General features: G+C 34.8%; 1 protein-coding gene and 1 long non-coding RNA gene across 3 annotated transcripts in view; one reads left to right on the top strand and one right to left on the bottom strand.

Annotated features, from left to right (window-relative positions):
• Positions 1–6,469, top strand: part of LOC140505803 (sodium channel protein type 3 subunit alpha) — a 153,939-nt gene extending 147,470 nt beyond the window's left edge. For both annotated transcript variants that reach the window (XM_072612187.1, XM_072612188.1), the window contains one exon: positions 3,212–6,469. In XM_072612187.1, coding sequence (XP_072468288.1) covers positions 3,212–4,407 — 1,196 coding nt within the window. In that variant the 3' untranslated portion in view covers positions 4,408–6,469. The remainder of the gene's footprint in view (positions 1–3,211) is intronic.
• The window catches only part of LOC140505805 (uncharacterized), a 131,556-nt gene that overhangs the window by 70,697 nt on the left and 37,908 nt on the right, over positions 1–22,951 (bottom strand). The window contains exon 2 of the long non-coding RNA XR_011967671.1: positions 20,277–20,403. This is a non-coding gene — a long non-coding RNA (uncharacterized lncRNA). The remainder of the gene's footprint in view (positions 1–20,276; positions 20,404–22,951) is intronic.

The raw sequence follows: 22,951 nt of genomic DNA, 5'->3' as shown, positions 1-22,951 counted from the left end.
AAGTTTCAAGTGTTCTGCTTTTTGCTGCCATATAGCAACATTGGTAAGATGTTAGTGTGAAAAATATGGACCTTTGCTTTGAAGGTGGCTTGGGATCAGTGAAAGATTGTTTAAAATTTCCTGAAAGAAATCCAATCTGTATGTACTATCTGCCCCAGTTATACATATTATTGGACAAACTTTGTAGTATGATCTTCCAAATTCATGCTAAAATCTGGGTAATATGCATTTTTCATTCACTTTATTTTTCCTGGGTAGATTACAAATAAAGATGGCAGAACTTTAAGTGATATCTTTAAGGGGATTTTGCAGTGTCCTAGAATTTGATGCAATCAGCACAAGACCATCCACCTCAGTATCCACCTCTCCTCAACCTGTATCTGCACTGCATCCCCTTCACCATAGTGACATACACTTTTGGAACGCAAGACACTGTTTTTTGTCTTATTATCAACCCTGCTCACTGAACTGATTCTGTTCACTGACTAATTATAGTCTATATAGTGTTGGTTCTGTTATCCATTCACATTTTTAAAATTTTCAGTTATTTATTTAAATAATTCAGGGTTCCATCATTTTAATTTTATTGCATGTATTTTTCTCATGATTCTTTTTTTTTAAGCAAACTCTGATCTTAGTTCTAACTACACATGGAGAGATTAACTCCTACATCAGTGCTAAGCCTTTTCCTGCTCTATCTATAATTACCTAGATTGGTCCTCAGAAAATGGACTTCACTTAGCAAAGTCATACCTGAGGTCTTTATAGCATAGAGGAACCCAGCCCAGCCTTTGAGAATTCAGGGCCACTTCCACAACACAGTGAAGGCTTTTGATGCAACAAGCAGCTTGGGATCCCTTGAAACTATTAAGTTTGCTAAATGTCAACCAGCAAATGAACAATGAGCTGGATTGAGAATTCAATAGATGGAGTAAATTAGACTGGATTGTACTTAGGAAATCATAGTTTCAAGGATTCCAAACTGTTTCCTGCATCAAAAGTCCATCTTTTTAAGACTTAATATTCTCTCTAAGGTTATCTGTCTTTGATTCATACAGCACCATGAGCTCAGAAGGATGGGAATTTCAGCTACCCTAATGGATAGTGAAAAAATATATGGTAGAGATGCTGTAGTACATCACCCAACGTAGGTTTCCAATAAAAAAGTAGCTTAAAAGATACCATCGAAGATAGGTGTACCTAAAAAAGGAAGCAGGATACATGTCTATATAGATATAGATAGATATAGATATAGATAGACCAGACAGATACCCATGGATATCTAAGTAATGTGTTAAGTAAAAGTACACAGGAGATAATACAGAGGTTTTGTGATAGTAGAAATAGTAGTCACTCTGATAAGATCTGTCCATGTTAAATTATGTTTGGAGAGGCTGGGATTTGGACTTGTGATATCATATATATAGGGATCTCCTATTAAGAAAACTCCCTCCACCAAAGCAACTAGACAGCTATTTGACTTGTCTGGAGCAGAGACGTCAAAACTCATATTACCAAAACATAATTGGGAAAGGTTTAATGAAATATATAAAAATACAATACAACATAGATAATGTTAATTTGTTGTTTTCTAAGTCAATATGCAGTCTCAGGAATCCATGTCTACTTGAGTTTGACACTATAAAGTCTGGGATACTGAAAGGCTGTGATTTACTCAGGTTCAAAAAGCAGGTCTGTTTCAGAGAAAAGATTTGAACCCAGGTCTCAGTAAGTCTCTATCCACTATTCCATGCTTCTTCTGTATACTATTATTCCAGCTACCCGCTATACATCTCCCCCTGAATGGACAACCTATCAGCACCTCACACTCAACAATTCCAAATGTAAACTCGTATTTGTCAAAACCTATCGTCTTCCTCCTTTCCCTGTTGTTGGTAATGGTAGTTACTTGGGTTACAAACTTTCATCTTGGTCTCTTCCTTTTCCCCTAATCATATCTGATTTTATTGTTTCTATGGTCACTATATCTCTTCCGTCAATAGTGTAAAACTCAAATAGAAGTGGATTCCTTTATTAACTTAGAAAACCACAAATTGTATTTTTAATTATTTTGTTAATCATTTCTCAATAACATTTTAAACTGGTTCAGGTCATACTTAAGAATTTTGTGGCCCATGAGTTTGATACCTCTGTCTTACTCCCCTCACTACTACCACTCTGGTTCAAGTACTTAGCCCCTCTCACTGCCTCCTAAGCATCCTTCCTTACCTTTCCTCTTTCCAATTTCTATTTCATCCTTCTCACAACAACTAAAATAATGAATGTCTGTCTGTGCCTCTCCTCAAAAAGCCTTCAGCAGTTTCCGATTTTGCTCAGCTTGTTATTTCATCAGTATAGAAAGCCATGGGTAAGGACTAAAGTCCTCTAACTACTATGTCATGCTCCCTATTATTCCTTTGCCAGAATTTTAAGATCCTCCCAATCTTATTCCAACTTACTTCTTCATATTCCTTTTATATAATTCCTCTATAGGAATTCTAGACAGACTAGACAATTTACTATTTCCTCATCTTGCTCTGCTCCATCCAACCTCCTTGTATCTATATCCACCCTTCTCCATTCTGGGAACACATTCCATCTACATCTCTACCTGCTGAAATCCTCTTCTTCAAGGCCCAGTATGGCTACCACCTCCTCTGAAAAGTTTCCTCTTAACCCTTTAGCTGTAGGAATTACACAGCAATTTATTTTTAAGAACTTTGCCTAGATCTTTCTGGTTTTCTCATTACGTACTTCTTTTTGTCATTTTGATTTATTCACACCTTTATCCCTTGTACTAGATAATAAGTTCCTTGAGGTCAGGGATCATGTCATATTTCATCTAGATATCCTTAGCATCTAATAATGACTTGTACATAATAGGTGCTTGTTGTCAGGGAGATTAGATTATTTGTGCAAGACTTAATATTTATAGATTTGTAACTAGAAGGGGATTTAGTGACACATTCAATTTTGTTCTGTAAATCTTTGGAACTATTTATTAAACTTAATTATATTTTATTAATATGCTTACTTTAGGTCATGAGTTCATTAAACTTTGTAGAAGTCTATAATTTATAGAGTTCTAAAATAAAATGTCCATATTCAAAATCTAGCTCAATATTTGATACACTGTCATCTTAGTATAGATTAAAGAACTGTTATAAAAGATGAATTTTCCATAATAAGGAGTTTATTCTTTTTCCCACAGGTATGTTTCTAGCTGAAATGATAGAAAAATATTTCGTGTCCCCTACCCTGTTTCGAGTGATCCGTCTTGCCAGGATTGGAAGAATCCTTCGTCTCATAAAAGGGGCGAAGGGGATTCGCACGCTGCTCTTTGCTTTAATGATGTCCCTTCCTGCTCTGTTTAACATTGGGCTCCTGCTCTTCCTGGTCATGTTTATCTATGCTATCTTTGGAATGTCCAATTTTGCTTATGTTAAGAAAGAATATGGAATTGATGACATGTTTAACTTTGAAACCTTTGGCAACAGCATGATCTGCCTCTTTCAAATAACCACATCTGCTGGTTGGGATGGTTTGCTTGCACCCATTCTTAACAGTGGACCACCAGACTGTGATCCTGAAACAATTCACCCTGGAAGTTCTGTCAAAGGAGATTGTGGCAACCCCTCTGTTGGGATTTTCTTTTTTGTCAGTTACATCATTATCTCATTCCTGGTGGTGGTAAACATGTATATTGCTGTTATCCTGGAGAATTTCAGTGTTGCTACTGAAGAGAGTGCTGAGCCACTGAGTGAGGATGACTTTGAGATGTTCTATGAGGTTTGGGAGAAGTTTGATCCTGACGCCACCCAGTTCATAGAATACAGCAAACTCTCTGATTTTGCAGCTGCCCTGGATCCACCTCTTCTTATAGCAAAACCAAACAAAGTCCAACTCATAGCCATGGATCTGCCCATGGTAAGTGGGGACAGAATTCACTGTCTTGACATCTTATTTGCTTTCACAAAGCGTGTTTTGGGTGAGAGTGGAGAGATGGATGCTCTTCGAATACAGATGGAAGATCGGTTTATGGCATCTAATCCTTCCAAAGTCTCCTACGAGCCAATTACAACTACTTTGAAACGGAAACAAGAAGAGGTTTCTGCTGCTATCATTCAGCGTAGTTTCAAATGCTATCTTTTTAGACAAAGGCTTAAAAAGGTACCAAATGGCTATAATAACGATAATGGTAAAGGTAGGGTAGACCTACCTATTAAAGAACATTTAATTATTGATAAACTAAATGGTAACACCACTCCAGAAAAGACAGATGAAAGTTCCTCTACAACCTCTCCACCTTCATATGATAGTGTAACAAAACCAGACAAAGAAAAGTTTGAAATGGACAGACTAGAAAATGGAAGTAAAGGGAAAGATGACAGGGAACATAAAAAGTAAAAAAAAAAAAAAAAAAAACAACTCTCTTTGTGATAAACTGTTTACAGCCTGTGAAGGTGATGTGTTTGTGTCAACTGGACTCCTTTAGGAGGTCTATGCCAAACTGCTTTTTTTTTTTCAAACATACCTAAGGTCAGTGCCTCTTACAAGACAGTGACCCCTCTGTCACTGTAACTCTGTAAAACAGGGTAACAACACTGACAGGGGTTTGCTGTTCTCACTACCAACTGACACTGCTGAGAAGAGACAAAGTGGCTACTTAGTCTGTAAGGACCAGTTAAGGTCTTCAAAATGATCGATATGATTACATAAACACCAAACAGCTTTAGTATAGTAATTGCATCCACTGAATTTCACATGCAACATTTTCCATGTTTTCTTAAACAAAATTTGACCTAGTTATTTTATCATTTAATTAAATCACAAGTTGTTCACTTCCCTTTGTGACTTTGTAAATGAGTTTAAAATTTTAGGAAAATGTATAAGAACCAAGAGTTCTGTTCTATGGTTCCCTCAAATATACAGACAGAAGTTATTTGCTATCATGATAGCTACTACAGTTCTAGCTAATGCCCAGGGAGGGAAAAAATACATAATGTCGACCATATTTACAATCCTTCCATTTCCTAGATGGCCCTAAATCTGGTTGTGTTTCAGCTTGTTATGTGTCTCATTGTAAACACTTTTATGTGCCTGTAAAGTCTCCTCTAATTTTTTAACGGATTAGTTTTTGAAAATAATTCTGTTTCAGCAAGTGCAAATTTCCTTCCGAGTATCAAAGTCCTATATTTTGTTTTGGTTAAATGTTACTTTCTAGAAAGCTGATGAAGGAATCTGCTTCGTCAAAGTAACAGACAAAACATATCATATGAGAATAGTTGTTCCACATTCTCCTGCAGTATTGCTTAGCCATCTTCTGCTCTAACAAAGCTGACATTTTTGTCAATGAAACAGCCTCTGTTATGTAAATAGTTATTTTATCCTGTGGTGCATGTTTGAGCAAATATATATGGCCAGATAAATAACTTTTATGAATCAAATATGTACCACAGTATGTGTATTTTTTGCAAGCGTGCAGCAACGAATATAATGTATCCTATACCATTCATTATACATAGTTTGGAGGCTCTCACTAACGCATGTTAATATTGCCTGTGCTGCTGCTGTAGCTTCTTACTCCTTCCATTCTTCATGTCTATTATAGAAAGCCATACGTTGGTGGTAAAGTAAAAACAAATACTCAACCAGACCTCTGTCTACTATGTCATGAGTAATAATTTACAGTTCTTTAACAGCTTCTTTAGTTTTGCTTTTCAAATTTTAAGTGACTATCATATGGTGTCTATCGAGATTTTAGGAAAACACCTTAACCTTTACTTCATTCTTTTTTGTTTTAAAAAATCTGTTAAAACATGTTTAAATATAAATATTGTAAAAAATATTGTTTTGTCAGCATTCTGTACATAAGAAAATTATTTTCAGGTTGGTGTCATGGCAAGTTTATTTTACTTTATGCTTTCACCTTTTTTAAAAAACAATTAACAACTATACACTTTTGAATCCATGATACTTTTCAATGAAGAACTCAAAATAAAAGAAAAAGGGCATTTGGGGGTTCCTTTGCTTTGATACAATATTTCTAATAATTTCACACTGCAAAATGCATTGTTAGGGAAAAAAAAACAAAGCCAGATCATTTGTTTCTAACTATACTCTTTACAACACAATCCATTTTCATAATCATCTTATCTTTCATTATTTATTTACACAGATAATTCTTATTTTCTTTAATTCATGCTGCTCTAGACTTGTAGAAATTATGTGGGATCCACGCTCTTGATTCACAAAAGCAAAGTAGCAAAGTTGTATAATCACCTAATGTAAAACAATTTGTTTTTCTTACACAAGCAAAATTTTAATGTAGAGTACTTTTATAAAGCTATTGACTTGTAGTAAGTGTGCCGGTGACTTGCATGCAAGAAACTGCTATTCCCTTTAAGAATGGTGAGATACATTATTATTGAGCCAAAAGAATAAATATTTCATTTTTTATTATATTTAATTTCTTGGCCTCTTCTCTTTTATTGTTGAAATTTTAAAAGATGGACTGATTCTCACAGCTAAACATGCAAAAATTCATGTTAATTTTTACAAATATGCATAGTCCATGATTTCAGGAGGAAGAGAAAAACTCAGAATTTGTACATGTGTGAACATGGTTGTACACAAAAAACTCCCTGTTCTTATTTGTCCCCAAATAACAAATCTCAAAGTTGCTATCCAACTATAGTATTTGGTTATAGTACTTACTAATTATGATCACCATTTCCAAGTGACTACTATCCTGGTACCCAGAATTCTGTTCCCAATTCTTTTCAAAGTAACTGAAACCTTTCTCTAACTTCTCAACATGTAATGGTTTTGTGGACACCTTCTCTGAATTCCTACAAATACTGTACTATGTACTAATGACTGACTCAAGGAGAAATCAAATTGTTTTTAGATAATCACATAATTTACTATTTAAAATCATATTCTCAGATCATTTTGGAGCTATATCTTATAAGATCTCAATTCTGTCATTTTACAAATAAAAAAAACTACAACTGGAAACCAGAGATAGACTCAGTGATCCTCTCAGGGTCACAGCTAATCATAAGCCAAGCCAGAACTGGAACCTGGACAATGACTTATGGTCTAGTAATCTTTCTACTAGGCAGTATCTAATTTAAACCCATATTTAGGAGCCTTGCTGGAAAAATCTCCAATTGCCAAGTGCACATTTTTAAATGTGGCATAACTCAAAAAAGAAAGTATTCTAAAATTACCCCCCCCCCCAACATTTGTGGTTAAGCGATACATGATGATTGATGAAACTCTGTTGGCTTCATCTGCTTGAGGCTTTGTGTTCATCAGAGCAGATGAACAAACATCATGAAGAAGCTGCACAATGCTTGGCAGCTTCCTGGCCAGTTCACTCATTACATAATGTCATCATGAATCAACTAATTCATTAATCATTTATATTACAACCAAATAATACATTTCAAATACTTAAAGCTTCTGTCATTTCATTAGCATTATTCTACCACTGATTCAGACTGAACTGCACAGACAACCTTCAAGAGTTGCTGTGACCAAAAAGCACACTACAGCCAGCCTAGTAATGAACCTCTTCCACTTTACTAAGCTAGTCCTATCTCCAGATTTAGACCAAATGCCTTCTCTGATTGGCAGGTCCTGACTGCTTCACTGACATCACCTCTGAGAACCCTTTACCACAATAAGGACTTAGAGTAGGATGTTGGTGGGGAATAACCGCCCTGTTTCCCATCAGGAATACGAAATGACTTGGAGTATTTTCTGATGAAAAAAATATTTAAAGTTCTTCTCAGTCAAAGGACAGTAACATATTTATAACAACATCAAGTTGTACAAAGCTCAAGCATCACAATAACCCTATGAGTCAGATGGAATAAATATAATTATTCCCACACTACAGACTGATTCAAAACTCTGAGAGGTTAAATTTTATTTAACCTGTGATCTTGTGGTTGTTCAATTATATCCTACTTTTCATGACCCCATGGACCACACTATCCATAGGGTATTCTTGGCAAAGATACTGGAGTAGTTTAGTATTTCCTTCTCCAGCGGACTAAGGCAAATAGGTTAGGTGACTTGCCCAGGTTTCCATAGCTAGTAAGTTGCTGAGGCCGACTTTAATCTCAGGTTTTCCTAACTCCAGACCCAGCGCTCTATCTACTTAGCCACCTAGTTGCCCCCAAACTATAGTCTTAGGTTCATACATATAAATATCAGAGTTGGAACTTAAACCTAGACTAGGTTTTGTGTCAGGTGCCCTTTTCTCTCCTCTATACATCACTTCCTGAAATACGGACTTGAACTTAAACCTAGACTAAGTTTCATGGTCTGGTGCCCTTTTCACTCTTCTATATAACTTTTCCTAAAATAGGGACTTGAATGTAATAAGGAAGCCCACAGGATCTTATCAGTCTTTTGAAATCATTTTCCCAAAGAAAATAATTTCTCTAATTAAAGTTTGTACATAGATCTGTTTCTCAAAGGAATTTCAGAATACTTGGTTAAGTTGGCCCTAAGAATAAAAATATGGAAATCCAATGAAAAGAACTCAATTTACAAAGAAATTCACATTATGTAGAGCTAAATTCCTACTTCTTAACTTGGTAAGAAAAATAATATTTTTTTTACTATCTGGTAGCACCAGTAAATGGACATGTTAGTTGTTTAATATTATGGCTAAGTGAGTTTTAAGATTTCCTAAAAGTGGGACAGCTAGGCAGCTAGCACCTAAAAGTGGTACAATGCCTAGAGAACTAGCCCTAGAGTCAGGAAAACCTGAGTTCAAATCTAGCCTCAGATACTCATTAGCTATGTGACCTTGAGTAAGTTACTTAACCCTAACTGCCTTCCTACCACCAAAAAAAAAATTTTTTCAGAAGTTAGAATATATCAAAGTATACTTACAACTATTCTGAACATGTTCAGTCTCCCTTTGATCTCTCAGAAAGTATTTTGAGAACCTGCAGTATCCTTGGTTCAGAATTTAGAATACTAAATACCTTTCAACACAGAGTTCTACTTAATAAAAGATAGAGTTAATATTTCAAAGCAATCATATTTCAAGACAGAAGACATTGATTACTATGAGAAAACTGAATTTTACCACAGCATTAAGGGCTTCTGGGTAAATAAAAGGCAGTGAGTCAACTAGTTTCATATATTTGTAATTATACATACTCAATTATACTTTGGATCAAATACCGCCCTCGAAATCATAATTACAGCTCCTCTATTTGTGAGAGGCAGAGAAAGAAGCACCGGATGAGTCAAAGTATCTTGAGTTCAAATCCTGGCTCAACTACTCACTACCTCTGTAACTTCGGACAAGCCCACTGAAGCTTTCAAGCTTGTCATCTCGCCCACAAAACGAAGAAACTGGACTATATTATTTCTAAAGTCCATTTAACACCACAAACCTATGATATCCCATTAATTAGTTTATCACACCAGGGTTGACACTATCCTGAGACATTTTAAAGAAAAATTGCAATTTTGCAATTTGCAAGTATTCATCCTTGAAAGTTATCATCCTGAATACTGAATTAACAAGAACCTCACAATTTCAATGTTATCAGTAACAAAAGTGCAGAAAATTTATGTTAACTAGCAAGATGTAGTTGAAAACAGTGAACTGGGAATTAGAAGAACAGAAAAACAGGGCTGTTTCTAACATGGATGATATGAACTGAAGCAAGTCATTCTGTTTTTCTAACTAGGCCTCTGTTTCATCATTTATAAAAATAAATGCATTGAGTTAGATAATGCCCAATTTCTGTCAAGTGCTAACATTTTATGTTTTCTCATATGAATTTATTCCATTATTTAGCAAAGAAGTTAAGTTTATTATTATTACTATTATTCACTGTAGTAACAATTGCAAAAGAACAAAGAACTGACATTATTTGTGAATCTTATAATACTGTCTTTAACATTCCTTTCTTCCTTCAGAAAACAGCAGTAATAATTGAACTTAGAAACTACATTCTTTATTATCACCAACCCGCTGTAGCAGCAAATTAAATCTGTAGAAGTTAGACCCTTTCCAAAAGGAAAAAAAAGAGGTCAGAAGGCTGTCCCATCCCTCCCCCCTTAATGATAATACATTACCAATTTATTACTTCTAGATTTACATCAGCTGTTGCTGACTCAAAAGTAGAATCAAATGTCATATGGCTATGATTAGTAATTAATGTCTGTGGCTTTATAGAAAAACTTTATTGTACCAATTATGTCAACAAGAGCTCATTTAATTTAGTTATATAAAGCTGGAAGTAGGGTGGATACATCAAAAGCATAGTTTAAGTTTACTCTTGCATTCTACTGATATAACTATTGTAAACAAGCAACATAGAATTTCCTTCAATATTTTACTTCATTTGTATATAATCATTAGATTTCAAAGAAGCATTATATTAAAAGTTTTTAAATTAGCATATGTATTTATCTCTTACATTAAATTGTCATAGTACAAGATAATAGTGCTGTTTAAAATGTTAGCTCATTTTTAAGACTTTCTAAGGAGGAAAAAAAATGACTTAGCACTTTTAATTTGGTCACTGTTGGACATCAGAGACATCCTACTGATGTAATCCTTAGCAAAAAAATGAATCAATTGTGAAGCGAAAGCATGCTGGAAAAGAAAGCATGCTAATTCACCCTTTTTAAAATGCCGTTTATCCAAAGTAGTCTAATCTATCAAAGAAAACAAAAGCATGTGAATTACTTAAGTAGGGAAGATATGTTCGTTCAAACTGTGGTTTAATAATTTATTCTACGCTTAAAGAATATTAATACATTGAAACTGAAATAATAAATTGAAATATATTGAAATAATATCTTGAGAGACAATGTTGTCCTTGTAATAAGTAAGATACCCTTAGAACCAGAAAGAAGTTGGATCATGTCTTATATCTGAGACATACCAATTGTGTGACCACAGATAAGTCAAGCTCTTGAACAGCTAGGTGTTACCATGTATGAAACACTGGGCATGGAGTCAGGAAGACCTGATTTCAAATCCTGGCTCAGATACCTACAAGCTACGTGATGCCAGGCAAGTTGATTAACCTCTGTCTACCTTAGTTTTCTCATCTATAAAATAGGGATAATAATAGAACCTACCTCCCAGAGTTTTTGTATCACATGAGATAATATTGGTAAAGTGATGAGCATAGTGCCTGGCACAGAGTAGATTCTATATATACTTATTGCCTTCCTTTGGTACCCTACATAACTTTGGCACTCTATATAACTTTTTAAGACTATGTTCCTCAAGTATTATACTTCTAAGACCCAAAATTTCAAAATTTCTTTATTGTTACCTCTGTCCATATGTCCCACTACTCTTAAATTTATTCATCATCCTCATCTTGAGTTTCAGTCCTTCCATTCCTCAGTGTTCCCCCTCACCCTCAATTATTGCCTCTAGTTTCATTTCCTTCCTTCCCAATCTTGGACCTGAAGCAATACGGGACACTGTCCTCTATTCTAGAATTCCTTGATCTCTGCACTTGGCTTCCTAAACTCCAATCCTTGCTTATATGAACTGTTAGTATTCTCCACTTCTACTTACTTGCTACCAAACTGTGTTAGAGAAATCATAAAACTATTCTGAATGGGTCCAACACAAATTTCTTTTGTCTAATCTGAACTGTGCTCTCACTGTAGCAAGACGGTCCTTTTACTCCTCCTCTAAATGATTCTCTACGACACTCCCCACAACTGTTCCAAAAGTTCTCAAGCCCCTCTGTTTGTTTTAACTGATATCTCCTTATATGAACAATTCTTGTGCTTCAGTCCTGCTTGAGCTGTTATCAGGCTTCCACCCAGTCTTTCCTTCAAATATTGCAGTGAACCATGAACTATCATGAAGGTTTTCTGGTTCCCTACCAACAGGCTTCCCTAAGTGGAATAAGACATTCATGCTTTTGAAAACTCATGAACATTCCACTTCATGACTGCAGACTAGTGGCAATTCAGGAGCAAGCCCTACTGCCCTAAAGTATCTGCTGTCTCAATTACCAAAGGCCAGGTTTTCATCACAACCAGGCTAGACGTCAATGAATATTATGTCTCTACAGTCTGAAATCTTTTGAGGAGGAAAATATAACAGCTTCAAGCACCTATCTTTCAGCAGCTGGATTAGAGCCCCAAAACAATATGCCAGTCATGCAATAGACCTCCCCAATTTAATGGACCCAGGGAATATATTTTGAGGTCCACTAATGGGAATTCTAGGATAACTACACCAAATAATGCTTTCATATCTTGTGGCTGACACAGTTGACTGCCCACTGCACAGACAGTATAATACGTGACTAGTTAAAAAATATTTTTATGGGAACTTCAAGCTACATTTGATGACACCTTAAAAACACATATGGGCAGTCACCATATTTTCCTCTATCTTTAGGAGGATTTTGCAATCTTTTTTCAGTCCTGAGTTACAACTTGCTCTGAAACTCACAAACTTATGGCCCAGTTTGTTTGATTTTTATTAGGACAAATTAGAATAAGTAGAGATAGACAAGATTCTACCTTTCCTGACCTGCCAATGTATTCAGATTCTAGTCTACTCTTCTCATCCCCAGGACTATTTCAGCCTTACTTAGTTATTCCAAGTACCACCATGAACACTAGCCTCAGTATTTCAGTTACCACCCTGCCCACACAGACTAAAAAACTCAATTCTGATCCTCAGTATATAACAGGCCATAACAAGCCTTGTTTGTTCCTGACTCTTAAACCAAAACTTTCAAGCCACTGGTTAACCTAGATTTAGGAACTTTCAGGAATCAACAAGTCTTAAGCCTGGGTCAGTAGAAGCAAGTACCTATTCAATCCTATGAATCACAGAAAGGTGCATAAATGGGTGGCTCCTCAGGTTAGGAAGTTCTGATTTTTCCAGGTCTGCTTAAGGAAGCACTACAAGCTCATCGTTGCTGGGTGGCACAGTGTGTAGAAAGCTAGACCTGAAGTCAGGAAGACTGAATTCAAATTTAAACTCAATTACTGTGTCACCCTGGGTAAGTCACTTAACCTCTATTTGCCTCAGTTTCTCAACTTAAAATGGAGATAATAAAAGCATTTCCTCCTACTGTTGTTGTGGGAATCAAATGAGACACTTGGCATAGGGCCTGGCATATAGTAGGTGCTACATAAATGCTTATTCCATTACTCTTCCCTTCAGTGGTTCACCTCTGTTTTCCACAGTGCAAAGGTTTAGGTGTTTAGCTTACCATTGCCCAGACATTGCTTAGGACTATTAAGGTTTGGGAAGTATCATCCCACTCTCTCTGTTTCTAAAAGAACTACTGGACAAAACAAATAAACAAACCAGGCTACCACCCCCCACTTCTTTACATAGATGAGGGACTATGGGTGTGAAACACTGCATATAATGAGACTTTTTAAATATGATGATCACTCTTACTTAATTTCTTTCTCTCTCTTACTCTGTCATTTTTCAAAGTATTTTTAACATTTTATTGATGTATTTTGTTTTTACATTACAAATATTTCCAGATAACTCCCACAAGAGCATTCTTGTAACAGAGTAAAGCAATAAAGAAAACTAATAATATAGTGACCTCATCTGAAAGTGCATACAACAATCCAAATTTCTAGCAAACCCCAACTCATTTAAAGTGCTTTTTTTAATTAGCAGACATCCATTTTCTCCTCCCAATTCCCTTTAAACAAAGAAAAATAAATTCCTTGTAACAAATATTGATAGTCAAGCAAAACAAATTCCATCACTGGCTGTATACAAATTTGTGAATAGATGTGTACAGACATATCTATGCCTCATTCTTCATTTTAAAGCCATCAACTGTCAGGAGGCAGGAAGCATGGTGCTTCAGTGGTTCTCAGTAAACAGGGATGGTTACTGTATTGATCAAATATAGTTCTTACAGCTTCCAAAGCTGTTTATCTTTACAGTGCTGTTGTTACATACATTTTTTCTCTTGGATCTACTCATTTCATTCTTCATCAGTTTATAAAATTTTTCAAATTTCTTTTTATAATACTGTTATATACTAAACTGTCTGTCCTCTTCTACTCACTTGAGTCTGCATCGGTTCATGTCATCCCAGCTCTCTTTGAAATCATGTTTCCTCATTTCTTATATCACGACAGTTCTCCATCATGTTAAGATACCCCAGTTTATTCACTCCTTCCTCACCAGAGGGAAGTCTCTTGAGTCTGCAGTTTTTTCCTACCTCCAAAAAAAGCTGCTATCACTTTTTGTGCATTTCTGCTTTTCTTCTTTCTTTAGTCTCTTTCAGATATAGGCACGATGGTAGCACAGCTGGGGCAAAGGACCTGAATTATTTAATAACTTTTCTTGTCTAACTCCAAATTGCTTTCCAGAATTGTACCCATTTACAGGTCCATATGCAAGAGCATAAATGCTTCTGCTCTCCTACAGGGCTTCATATTTGATATTTTTCTTTTTTTGTCATCTTTGCCAATCTGACACGTGTAAGGTGGAATTCTTTGTTAAGAATTGAGATTCTTAACCTTTTTTTGTATGTCACAAACCCCTCTGGCATTCTGGTGAAGCTTATGGGTGCCTTCTCAGTACAGTGGTTTGTTGCCAAAATTCATAATTGTCAGAAATGCTCAGTTTCAGTTACAGATGAGTTTCTATCTAATTTCATGGACTCCCAGAAATCTATCCCTGGGGATCTGTAGAGCCATGTTAAGAAGTCTTGTCATCAGGGATGGTACTCTGGGTGATAAGGGATAAAGTGGGAGATTTAATGACACAAAAGCAAAAAATGTCAAAATTTTATTTAAACAATAAAACAGGCTGCCATCAGCCACCAACCCCTATCACAGACTTTCATCCCAATACCAACAACTTAATCAATGTTTTTGGTGCCAGAAAGGTAGTTTTGCCCAGCACTGATGATAAAATATATCCATAAAACTGGAGTTCTTATTCCTTTGTTCTGGGCAAGCAGATATATTCTTTGAGTGCACATGAGACTAAAATAATTCAATAATTACTACAACTGAATGTCTTCATTGCCCACAGAGACCATAGTTCTGTCTTTTAAAAATAACAGAGCAGGGAAATGAGGATCTTTCATGATTAACTGGAGACAGCTAGGAACAGTGGATAGAGCACAGGACTGAAAGAAAGATTCAAAGACTACCTCAGTCATTTAACCTGTCTGCCTTGGTTTCCTCATCTGTAAAAGGGGGATAATACCAATAATAATATCACCAACCTCCAAGATTGTTGTGAGGATAAAATGAGATAATATTTGTAAAGTATCTGGAAAACTTTAAAGTGCTCCATAAGTACATGTTGTTGTTATTGTTACTGGTTATTCACTGCTGTAACTCCTAGTAGCTGGTACCCTAATCACTAATTCTGGAACTGCCAGGTCAACTAAACTAGGCGGCAATTTTTATCTAGACAGATTTCCAGAAGCACTACAACTTCATTTTCACCTGAAGGGTGATGAGTAGAAGATAGTACCTCAAATAAACTTTGATCAGTATAAATAAACACAATATAGATTCTGGCACTTTCCAGAAAACAGTATGATCATCAATTGTAATGATGTCTGCATTTGTTCTCAAAGACTTGAATAGTTTACCAACTTAGTTTTCAACAACTACATCAGCACAACGGCTTTGCCAACCTGGGAAAATTCCAGTTTGAGTATGAATATGCCCCAAGTTCTTGGGCTAGCACAGATCATGGCTAGAACTATACATAATGGAGACTATTTAGGGGGAAAGGATGAATCCCCATCTCTGTCAAAGACTTGCAACAGTTTGTAGAATTTGTAAAGTACTATTTTTTTTAGGTGGCATTGTATAATGGATAGAAAGCTACCAGAGTCAGGAGTTAGGAGGATCTGAGTTTTGAGCATTATCTCTGACAAACAGTGACTGTGTGAAAGTGGTGGAATTTCTTTACCTCTGAGGGCCCCAAGCAACTATCTAAGACAATAAATTGCAGACGGAGCAAGTGCCCTCATTTTTTTTTCATTTTGTTTTCATTTTCAGTTGCAAATTCTTTCCCTCCACCTCCTCTACCATTGACTGAGAAGGCAAAAAAAGTGATACCCATTACACATGTGAAATCATGAAAAATATATTTCTGCATTAGTCATGTTTTGAAGAAAACCGGGAAAAATATGCTTCAATCTGCATTGAAGCATATCAGTTCTCCGACTAGAGGGGAATACCGTTTTTCATCATAAATCCTTTGGAACTGTTGTATGGATCATTGTATTACTCAGATTTATTAAGTCTTTCACAGTTGATTATCTTTACAATATTGTTGTTATTAAGTAAACTGTTCTCCTGGTTCTGCTCTATTCATTTTGCTTCAGTTCACGTATGCCTTTCCAGGTTTTTTTTTTTTTCTGAAATCAATCCTTTCATCATTTCTGATAGCTCAGTAGTACTCCATCACAATCATATACCACAATTTGGTCAGCCATTCCTCAATTAATGGGCATGCCCTCAATTTCCAATGCTTTGCCACCACACAAAGAGCTCCTATAACTATTTTTGTACATATAGGTCCTTTTCCTTTTCTCTCTTTTGAGCATGGAGCTATTACAGGTATTGCTGGATCAAAGGTTATGCAGTTTTATAACCCTTTGGGCAGAGTTCTAAAGTGTTTGCCACAATTATAGGGCTGCCACACAACTCTACCAACAGTGACTAGTGTACCTATTTTCCCACATCCCCTCCAACATTTATCATCATCTTTTTTGTAATCTTAGTCAATCTGATAGGTGTAAGGTGAACCTGAGAGTTGTTTTAATCTCCATTTCTCTAATTATTAGTGATTTAAAGAATACTTCCATAAGAATATTGGCAGCTTTGATTTCTTTCTTTAAAAATTGTTCATATCCCTTGACCACATCAGTTGGGAAATAGTTCTTATTTTTAAAGATGTAGCTCATATATAAATATATATACATATATATTTTCATATGTAGCTCAGTTTTAAAGATGTAGCATTTATTTATATATATTTATATATACATATATATATGAGAAATGAGACCCTTATCAGAGAAACTTGCTATAAATTTTCCCCCATGTTTATCAAACACTAGGTTATAGTGCTCATTTGTTTCTGTATATTGTGTACCTAATTTATTTCACTGACCAAGCACTCTTTCTTGTCCAGTGCCAAAATGATGGGTAGTATAGTATGTAATATAATACAATATAATATAATATAGTATAGTATATAGTATACATACTACAGGACGGTGAATATAGTATATGTGGTACAGTCTGAGATCTGTTACTGCTAGACTCCCTTCCTTCGCATTTTTCTTCCATTGATTACCTCGGCATTTTTGAACTTTTGTTCCTCCAGATAAATTCTGTTATTTTCTAGCTCTAAGCTAGCAGTTTCATCGACATGGCACTGAATAAATTAATTTAGTACTGTCATTTTTATAATATTGGCTCAGCCTACCCATGAATAATTAATATTTCTCCCCTTATTTCAATTGTCTTTAATAGTGCAGAATGTTTTGTAATTGTATTCATATAGTTCCTGCATGTGTCTTGGCAGGTAGAGTCAAGTATTTTATACCATCTGCAGTTATTTTATTTTAAATAAGTTTTTGTTGAGGTGTTCTGTTTCTTATATCACCATAGTATTCCATGTATTCCCTCCATCCACCCCCACCCCCAAGAACAATCCCATGACATTTTTTTTTAGAGAAGAGAAACAAAAGTCATCACAACTGAGCAACACATTGAAAAAGCCTGAATACATGTGCAGTGTGTAACACCTACAGACCTCCCTCTTCCACAAAAGAGTAAATTGAGAATATATTCTCATATCTTTTCATTCAAATTCCATTTGATCTTTATAATCTTGTTACATTTGCATTTGATTTTTTGGTGTGTTATTTTCTTTCCATATACACTGTTATAGTTATTATGTGTATTGTCTTCTTGGTGCTGCCTATTTCACTTTGCATCAGTTCATATAGATCTTTCCATACTACTCTGGATTTATCAAATACCTAATTTCTTACAGTAAAGGTAGTATTTCATTACATTCATGCAGCACAATTTCTTTAGCTATTCTCCAATTGATGGGCATCTACTTTGTAATTCTTGGCTATCACAAAAAGTACTATTATAAATATTCTGGAGTATATGGGGGACTTTTCCTTATTGATGGTTTCCTTGAGGTCTAAATCCAAAAATGGAGCCTCTGGTTCAAAGGTAATGGACATTTTAGTCATTCTATTCACATAATTTCAAATTGTTTTCCAAAATGGTTTTTAACATTTCACAGCTCCACAATGGATAAGGATGCCTATCTTCCCACAACCCCTCCAAAACTGACTTTGTCATTTTGTTTCATTTTTTGACAATTTACAAGGTGTGAGTTGACACTTCAGGGTTGTTTTGATTTGCATTTCTCTCATTAATGATTTGGAGCATTTTTTCACATGGTAATGAATACTTTGCAGTTTTTTTGAGAACTGTTTATGTCCTTTGCCCATTTGTCTATGGAGGAATAGAATATATTTATGGAATACATACACATATGTTTTATATATCTTGGATATCAAACCCTTATCAGAGATTGATATAAAGATTTTTTTCCCCATTCAACCCACTTCCTTCCTTATTCTAGATGCACTAATGTCATCTGTATAGAAATTTTTCAGTTTCAAGTACTGATTTCTGTTTTATCTTTTGTAAATGCCTCTTGTTTCATTAAGAATTTCTTACCAATAGCCATGAGAAGCATATGATCTATTTCTCATTTAATTTGTTAATAGTATGATCTTTAACATTTAAGTCATATATCCATTTAGAATGCATTATGGTGCAAGGTGCTATTCTAAGCTTAATTTGTGACAGACTGAATTCTAATTTTCCCAGTAGCATTTATCAAGCAGGAAGTTTATTCTCTAGGTTAACTTATGTTTTCTACTTTATCAAACACTGGGTTGCTGAGTTCTTTTGTTTCTGAAGATCTCTTGTCTAGGTTGTTTTAACGATCTATATCTCTAGTCTTCTCCCAATACCAGATGGTTCTGATGACTGCTGCTTTATTATATAATTTGAGGTCTGGAAGTGCTATCCTCCATTGTTCTCATATTTTTTCATCATTTCCTTTGATGGTCTAGATCTTTTGTTTTTCCAAATGAATCTTGTTTTTTATAAAGCTCTGTAAAGTATCCCATCCATAATTTGATATAAGTATAGCATTAAAAGTATAAATTAAATTTGGAAATATGGTCATTTTTATTTTATTGGCACAGCCTAACCATTAAGTTGTTCTTTACTTCTTTAAGGAATACTTTTTTATTTAATCTATATGTCTTTTCTGTGCTTTTGGAGATTGCTTCCCAGATATTTTATGTATCTTATATTTAACTGGAATGGGATTTCCCTTTCTATTATTGCTTCTTGTTTTTTGTGATGATATTGAAATGCCATTGATTTTGAAGAATCTGTTTTGCATCCAGCAACCTTGCTGAAGCTACTGTTTCAAAGGGCATGTTTACTGATTGGGCATGTTTATTGATTTCTTGAGGGTTTTCCAAGTAAACCATCATACTACCAGTAAGTAAAGATAGTTTTATCTTCTCTTTACCTATCATTATTCCTTTAATCCTTTTATCTTGTATTTGCTCACCTAGAGAAGAAAATGAGTCCGCACACAGTTAGCAACTGTGGAGCATAAAAGGAGTGGGCAACTTTGAGAAATTTATATAGTGTATAGCACCACATTTGCTCATCTGTGCCAGAGACCTCACAAATGTGGTTAGGTGAAAATGACGGGGAAATTCAGAAGCTGCTAAATGAAAAACAAGAACTTCAAAGTGTTTACCAGCAGGACAATCCATTGGTTTCCAAGAAGGTTGTGTTTAATTCCATTAAAAGTAAAGTGCAAGTGAAACTTGGAGATATGCTGTATTCTTGGCTCAGAAAGAAGGCAGATGGGACTCAGTTTTACAGCACAACAATCCAAAGTGCTTCTACAATGCCCTGAAGACAATTTATAAGATGAAGATGTCTGGTGTATCTCAACTACTCAGTGCTGCTAGAACTACAATGTTCAGTGATAAAGACCTGATCCTAGAAAGATGGTTAAACACTTCCATAGTATTTTCAACAGACTATCATCAACCAATACTAAAGTCACTAATTATGTACCTCAGTCAATCTCTCTCTAGCCAAGCCTCCATCTAAAGAAGAGGTATTGAATGCCATTAGAATTCTCTTGTGTGGCAAAGTACCTGGTGTTGATACCATCCCAGAAGAGGCAGGAGGTCCATTGCTCATAGAGACTGACTGAAATCTTCTGGGTTAAATGGCAAGAGGAAGTTTCTACCCCAGGAAACCAAGGATGCCTCCACTGTACATCTGTATAAAGGAAAAGAAAACAGGTTGTTTTGTAACAATCAGAAGGATACTTCTCTCTTAGTCATGGCTGACAAGATTCTTGTCAGAATCCTCCTTAAATGGGCTGATCATTCACCTAGAAGATCTTGTATTACTGCTATTGTTAGTATCTCCAGAACTACAGTAAATAATAGAGGGAAGAGTGGACATCCTTGTTTCATAGGATTTTGTTAAAAATTTTGAATCAATGTTCATTAATGATACTGGTTTATGGATTTCTTTCTGTGTAAGACAGTTAATATTTTTTCCCAAAATATAACTAAGAAAGTAAATCTGCTGTGGGAGAGAGCACACAAGATGGTGAAATATCAGTAATTTTAAGATTTTTTTGCTGTGCACATTTTCCCACTCTTGTTTCCTCCATTACTGCATGTAATTGAGAGTTGGCTATACTTAAAACATCACACTGAGGAAAATAATCCTGTTCTACAGAATTCTTTAAGCAAACATTTTTACTCTACTAATTTTTTAAAATAATTTTGTAACTTACTTTTCCTCAAGTGATGTGCATGTGTGTGTGAGAGAGAGAGATCTGCCTCATTCAGTCTGTCTTTTTTATAAAGACTTCAGTTGCTATTTATACATTCTGAAAGGCCACCCTATGTTTCTTAGAAAAGAGTATTCTTCATATAACTTGATCTGGAATTGTTGGTCATTTGGATTTCTCTAAGTAAAAAGATTTTCAAAAAATAACAACTCATTTTCTATTTAGTATTTCTATGAAGTTCTTCCCAATTTAACACCCAGAAAGAGCTTAAGAAACACCATAAGACTGTGCAAGAATGAAAAACAAGACTATGAAAAAATGGGTTAAACTTTGAAGAGAAAGCTTTCTTTTGCAGAAAGTATATTGGAAGCCAAAGAAACAAAAAGAAAAGAAATGTGTGAATATCATATGCAAATAAAATATTAATGATACTCTGTGTGTATGTATATAGATATAGATATAAATATATAGGTATATATATCCTAATCTCTTTCTTAGTAACTAGTTCTCTCTTAATAAGTCTCTTAAAAGCTACACACAAAATCTAAAGCTTTTACAGAATGAAAATACACCTATCAAAAACAATAATAATACTGAAACAAAGAAAAATTCTAGGCTTTTAACAACATTATTTTATGTACATGGAAGGAAAATGAGTTGTTTACCACCATAGAGTAAATAAATGAAACATGCTGTCAAGTTATAGTCAATGAAAAAATGAAAACAAATAACTACTAGTCATTATTCAAAAACATTTATTCTTTTAACTTCTGTGTGTTTGATCCATTCACATTCCTTTTATTGCTTTGCATACAATGTTTAGAAAAACATGACCCTGTTTTCATTACTTTTGGCCATTTTAACTTTCTGAAACCTGTAAGCATTTGAATTAAAAATCTGTTATACTATTCCCGAAATAAATTTTTTATTTTAATTTTTCCTTCATTGTGGTGATTTTCAATATTGGACTGAATTAAAAATGTTACTACAAAATGTCTTAATATAATCTACTATAAGACTTTACCTTTGTCCTGTGTCCCCAAGCAAATTATACATCATTAATCAGTTCTAAGACATTAGGAAGTGAGTTCTATACTAATTAACAAGCTAATTTCTCATTAGATTAGTGCAAATCCATAGTCAATACTGCACAAGGGCCACAGAACAGCAGATAAAATGTCAATATGAAATTGTATTGTAGAGAAAAAAAGAAGCATGATGAGATGCTGTTGCATAAGTTTTACTCCTCCAATCACCATCAATCTTCATTCCTCTCATATCCAATTTAAATACTTTCTCATTTTTTCATCTTTCTGAACACAAGATAAACCACAAATATTAATTATGAAGTACAACTCAATATACTTAAACAATAATTAAACAAATTTATTTTATTTCCATTATTTCAGGAAAGAAATGCAACTAATGATGGAGGTCATTTATTGCTATTACCCAATTCTTCCTAGAGATGGTTTAGAAATAATTCTAATCTCAATACGTTAATTTTAGAACATCTCCTTCATTCGAATGTTATTTCTGAATTTTATACATCACACTTTGTGGTCCTCTTTACAACTTTTTCTAACTGGAGAATAATTTTCCTTTTACATTTTTCTTGAGACCAAAGGCAAACGTTGCAAATCATAAACCAATGTAATGTATGAGAAATTAAGGAATGAACTAGATTAGTGCTTGTTGAAAATTTATAGCAATAACAATAATAAAGCATGTTGTAAATTCTAGGTGAAGCAATCATTAAAACCAGTCCATAGGCATTCCAAAGAAGCCAAAAGCTTTTTTCCAAGGGCAGGTTATCACAGCCCCCTCCTATCAAGTGGTCTAATTTAGAGATGCCTTAAGATATACCTGTGAAAACTTCAAAAGTAGGTACTGAATTCACTTTGTAATGTTCCTTTAGTCCCTATTTGGGTAAATGAGTCACTGGCTGGGAAAAATGTTCACATGTCTGGCATTCATTAACTTAAGGGTCCCTATATTTGTAATCAGAGGTTCTTAATCATT

Source organism: Notamacropus eugenii, chromosome 5, assembly GCF_028372415.1.
Source record: "Notamacropus eugenii isolate mMacEug1 chromosome 5, mMacEug1.pri_v2, whole genome shotgun sequence".
Classification (NCBI taxonomy): Eukaryota; Metazoa; Chordata; class Mammalia; order Diprotodontia; family Macropodidae; genus Notamacropus; species Notamacropus eugenii.
This window is presented reverse-complemented; position numbering and strand designations above follow the sequence as displayed.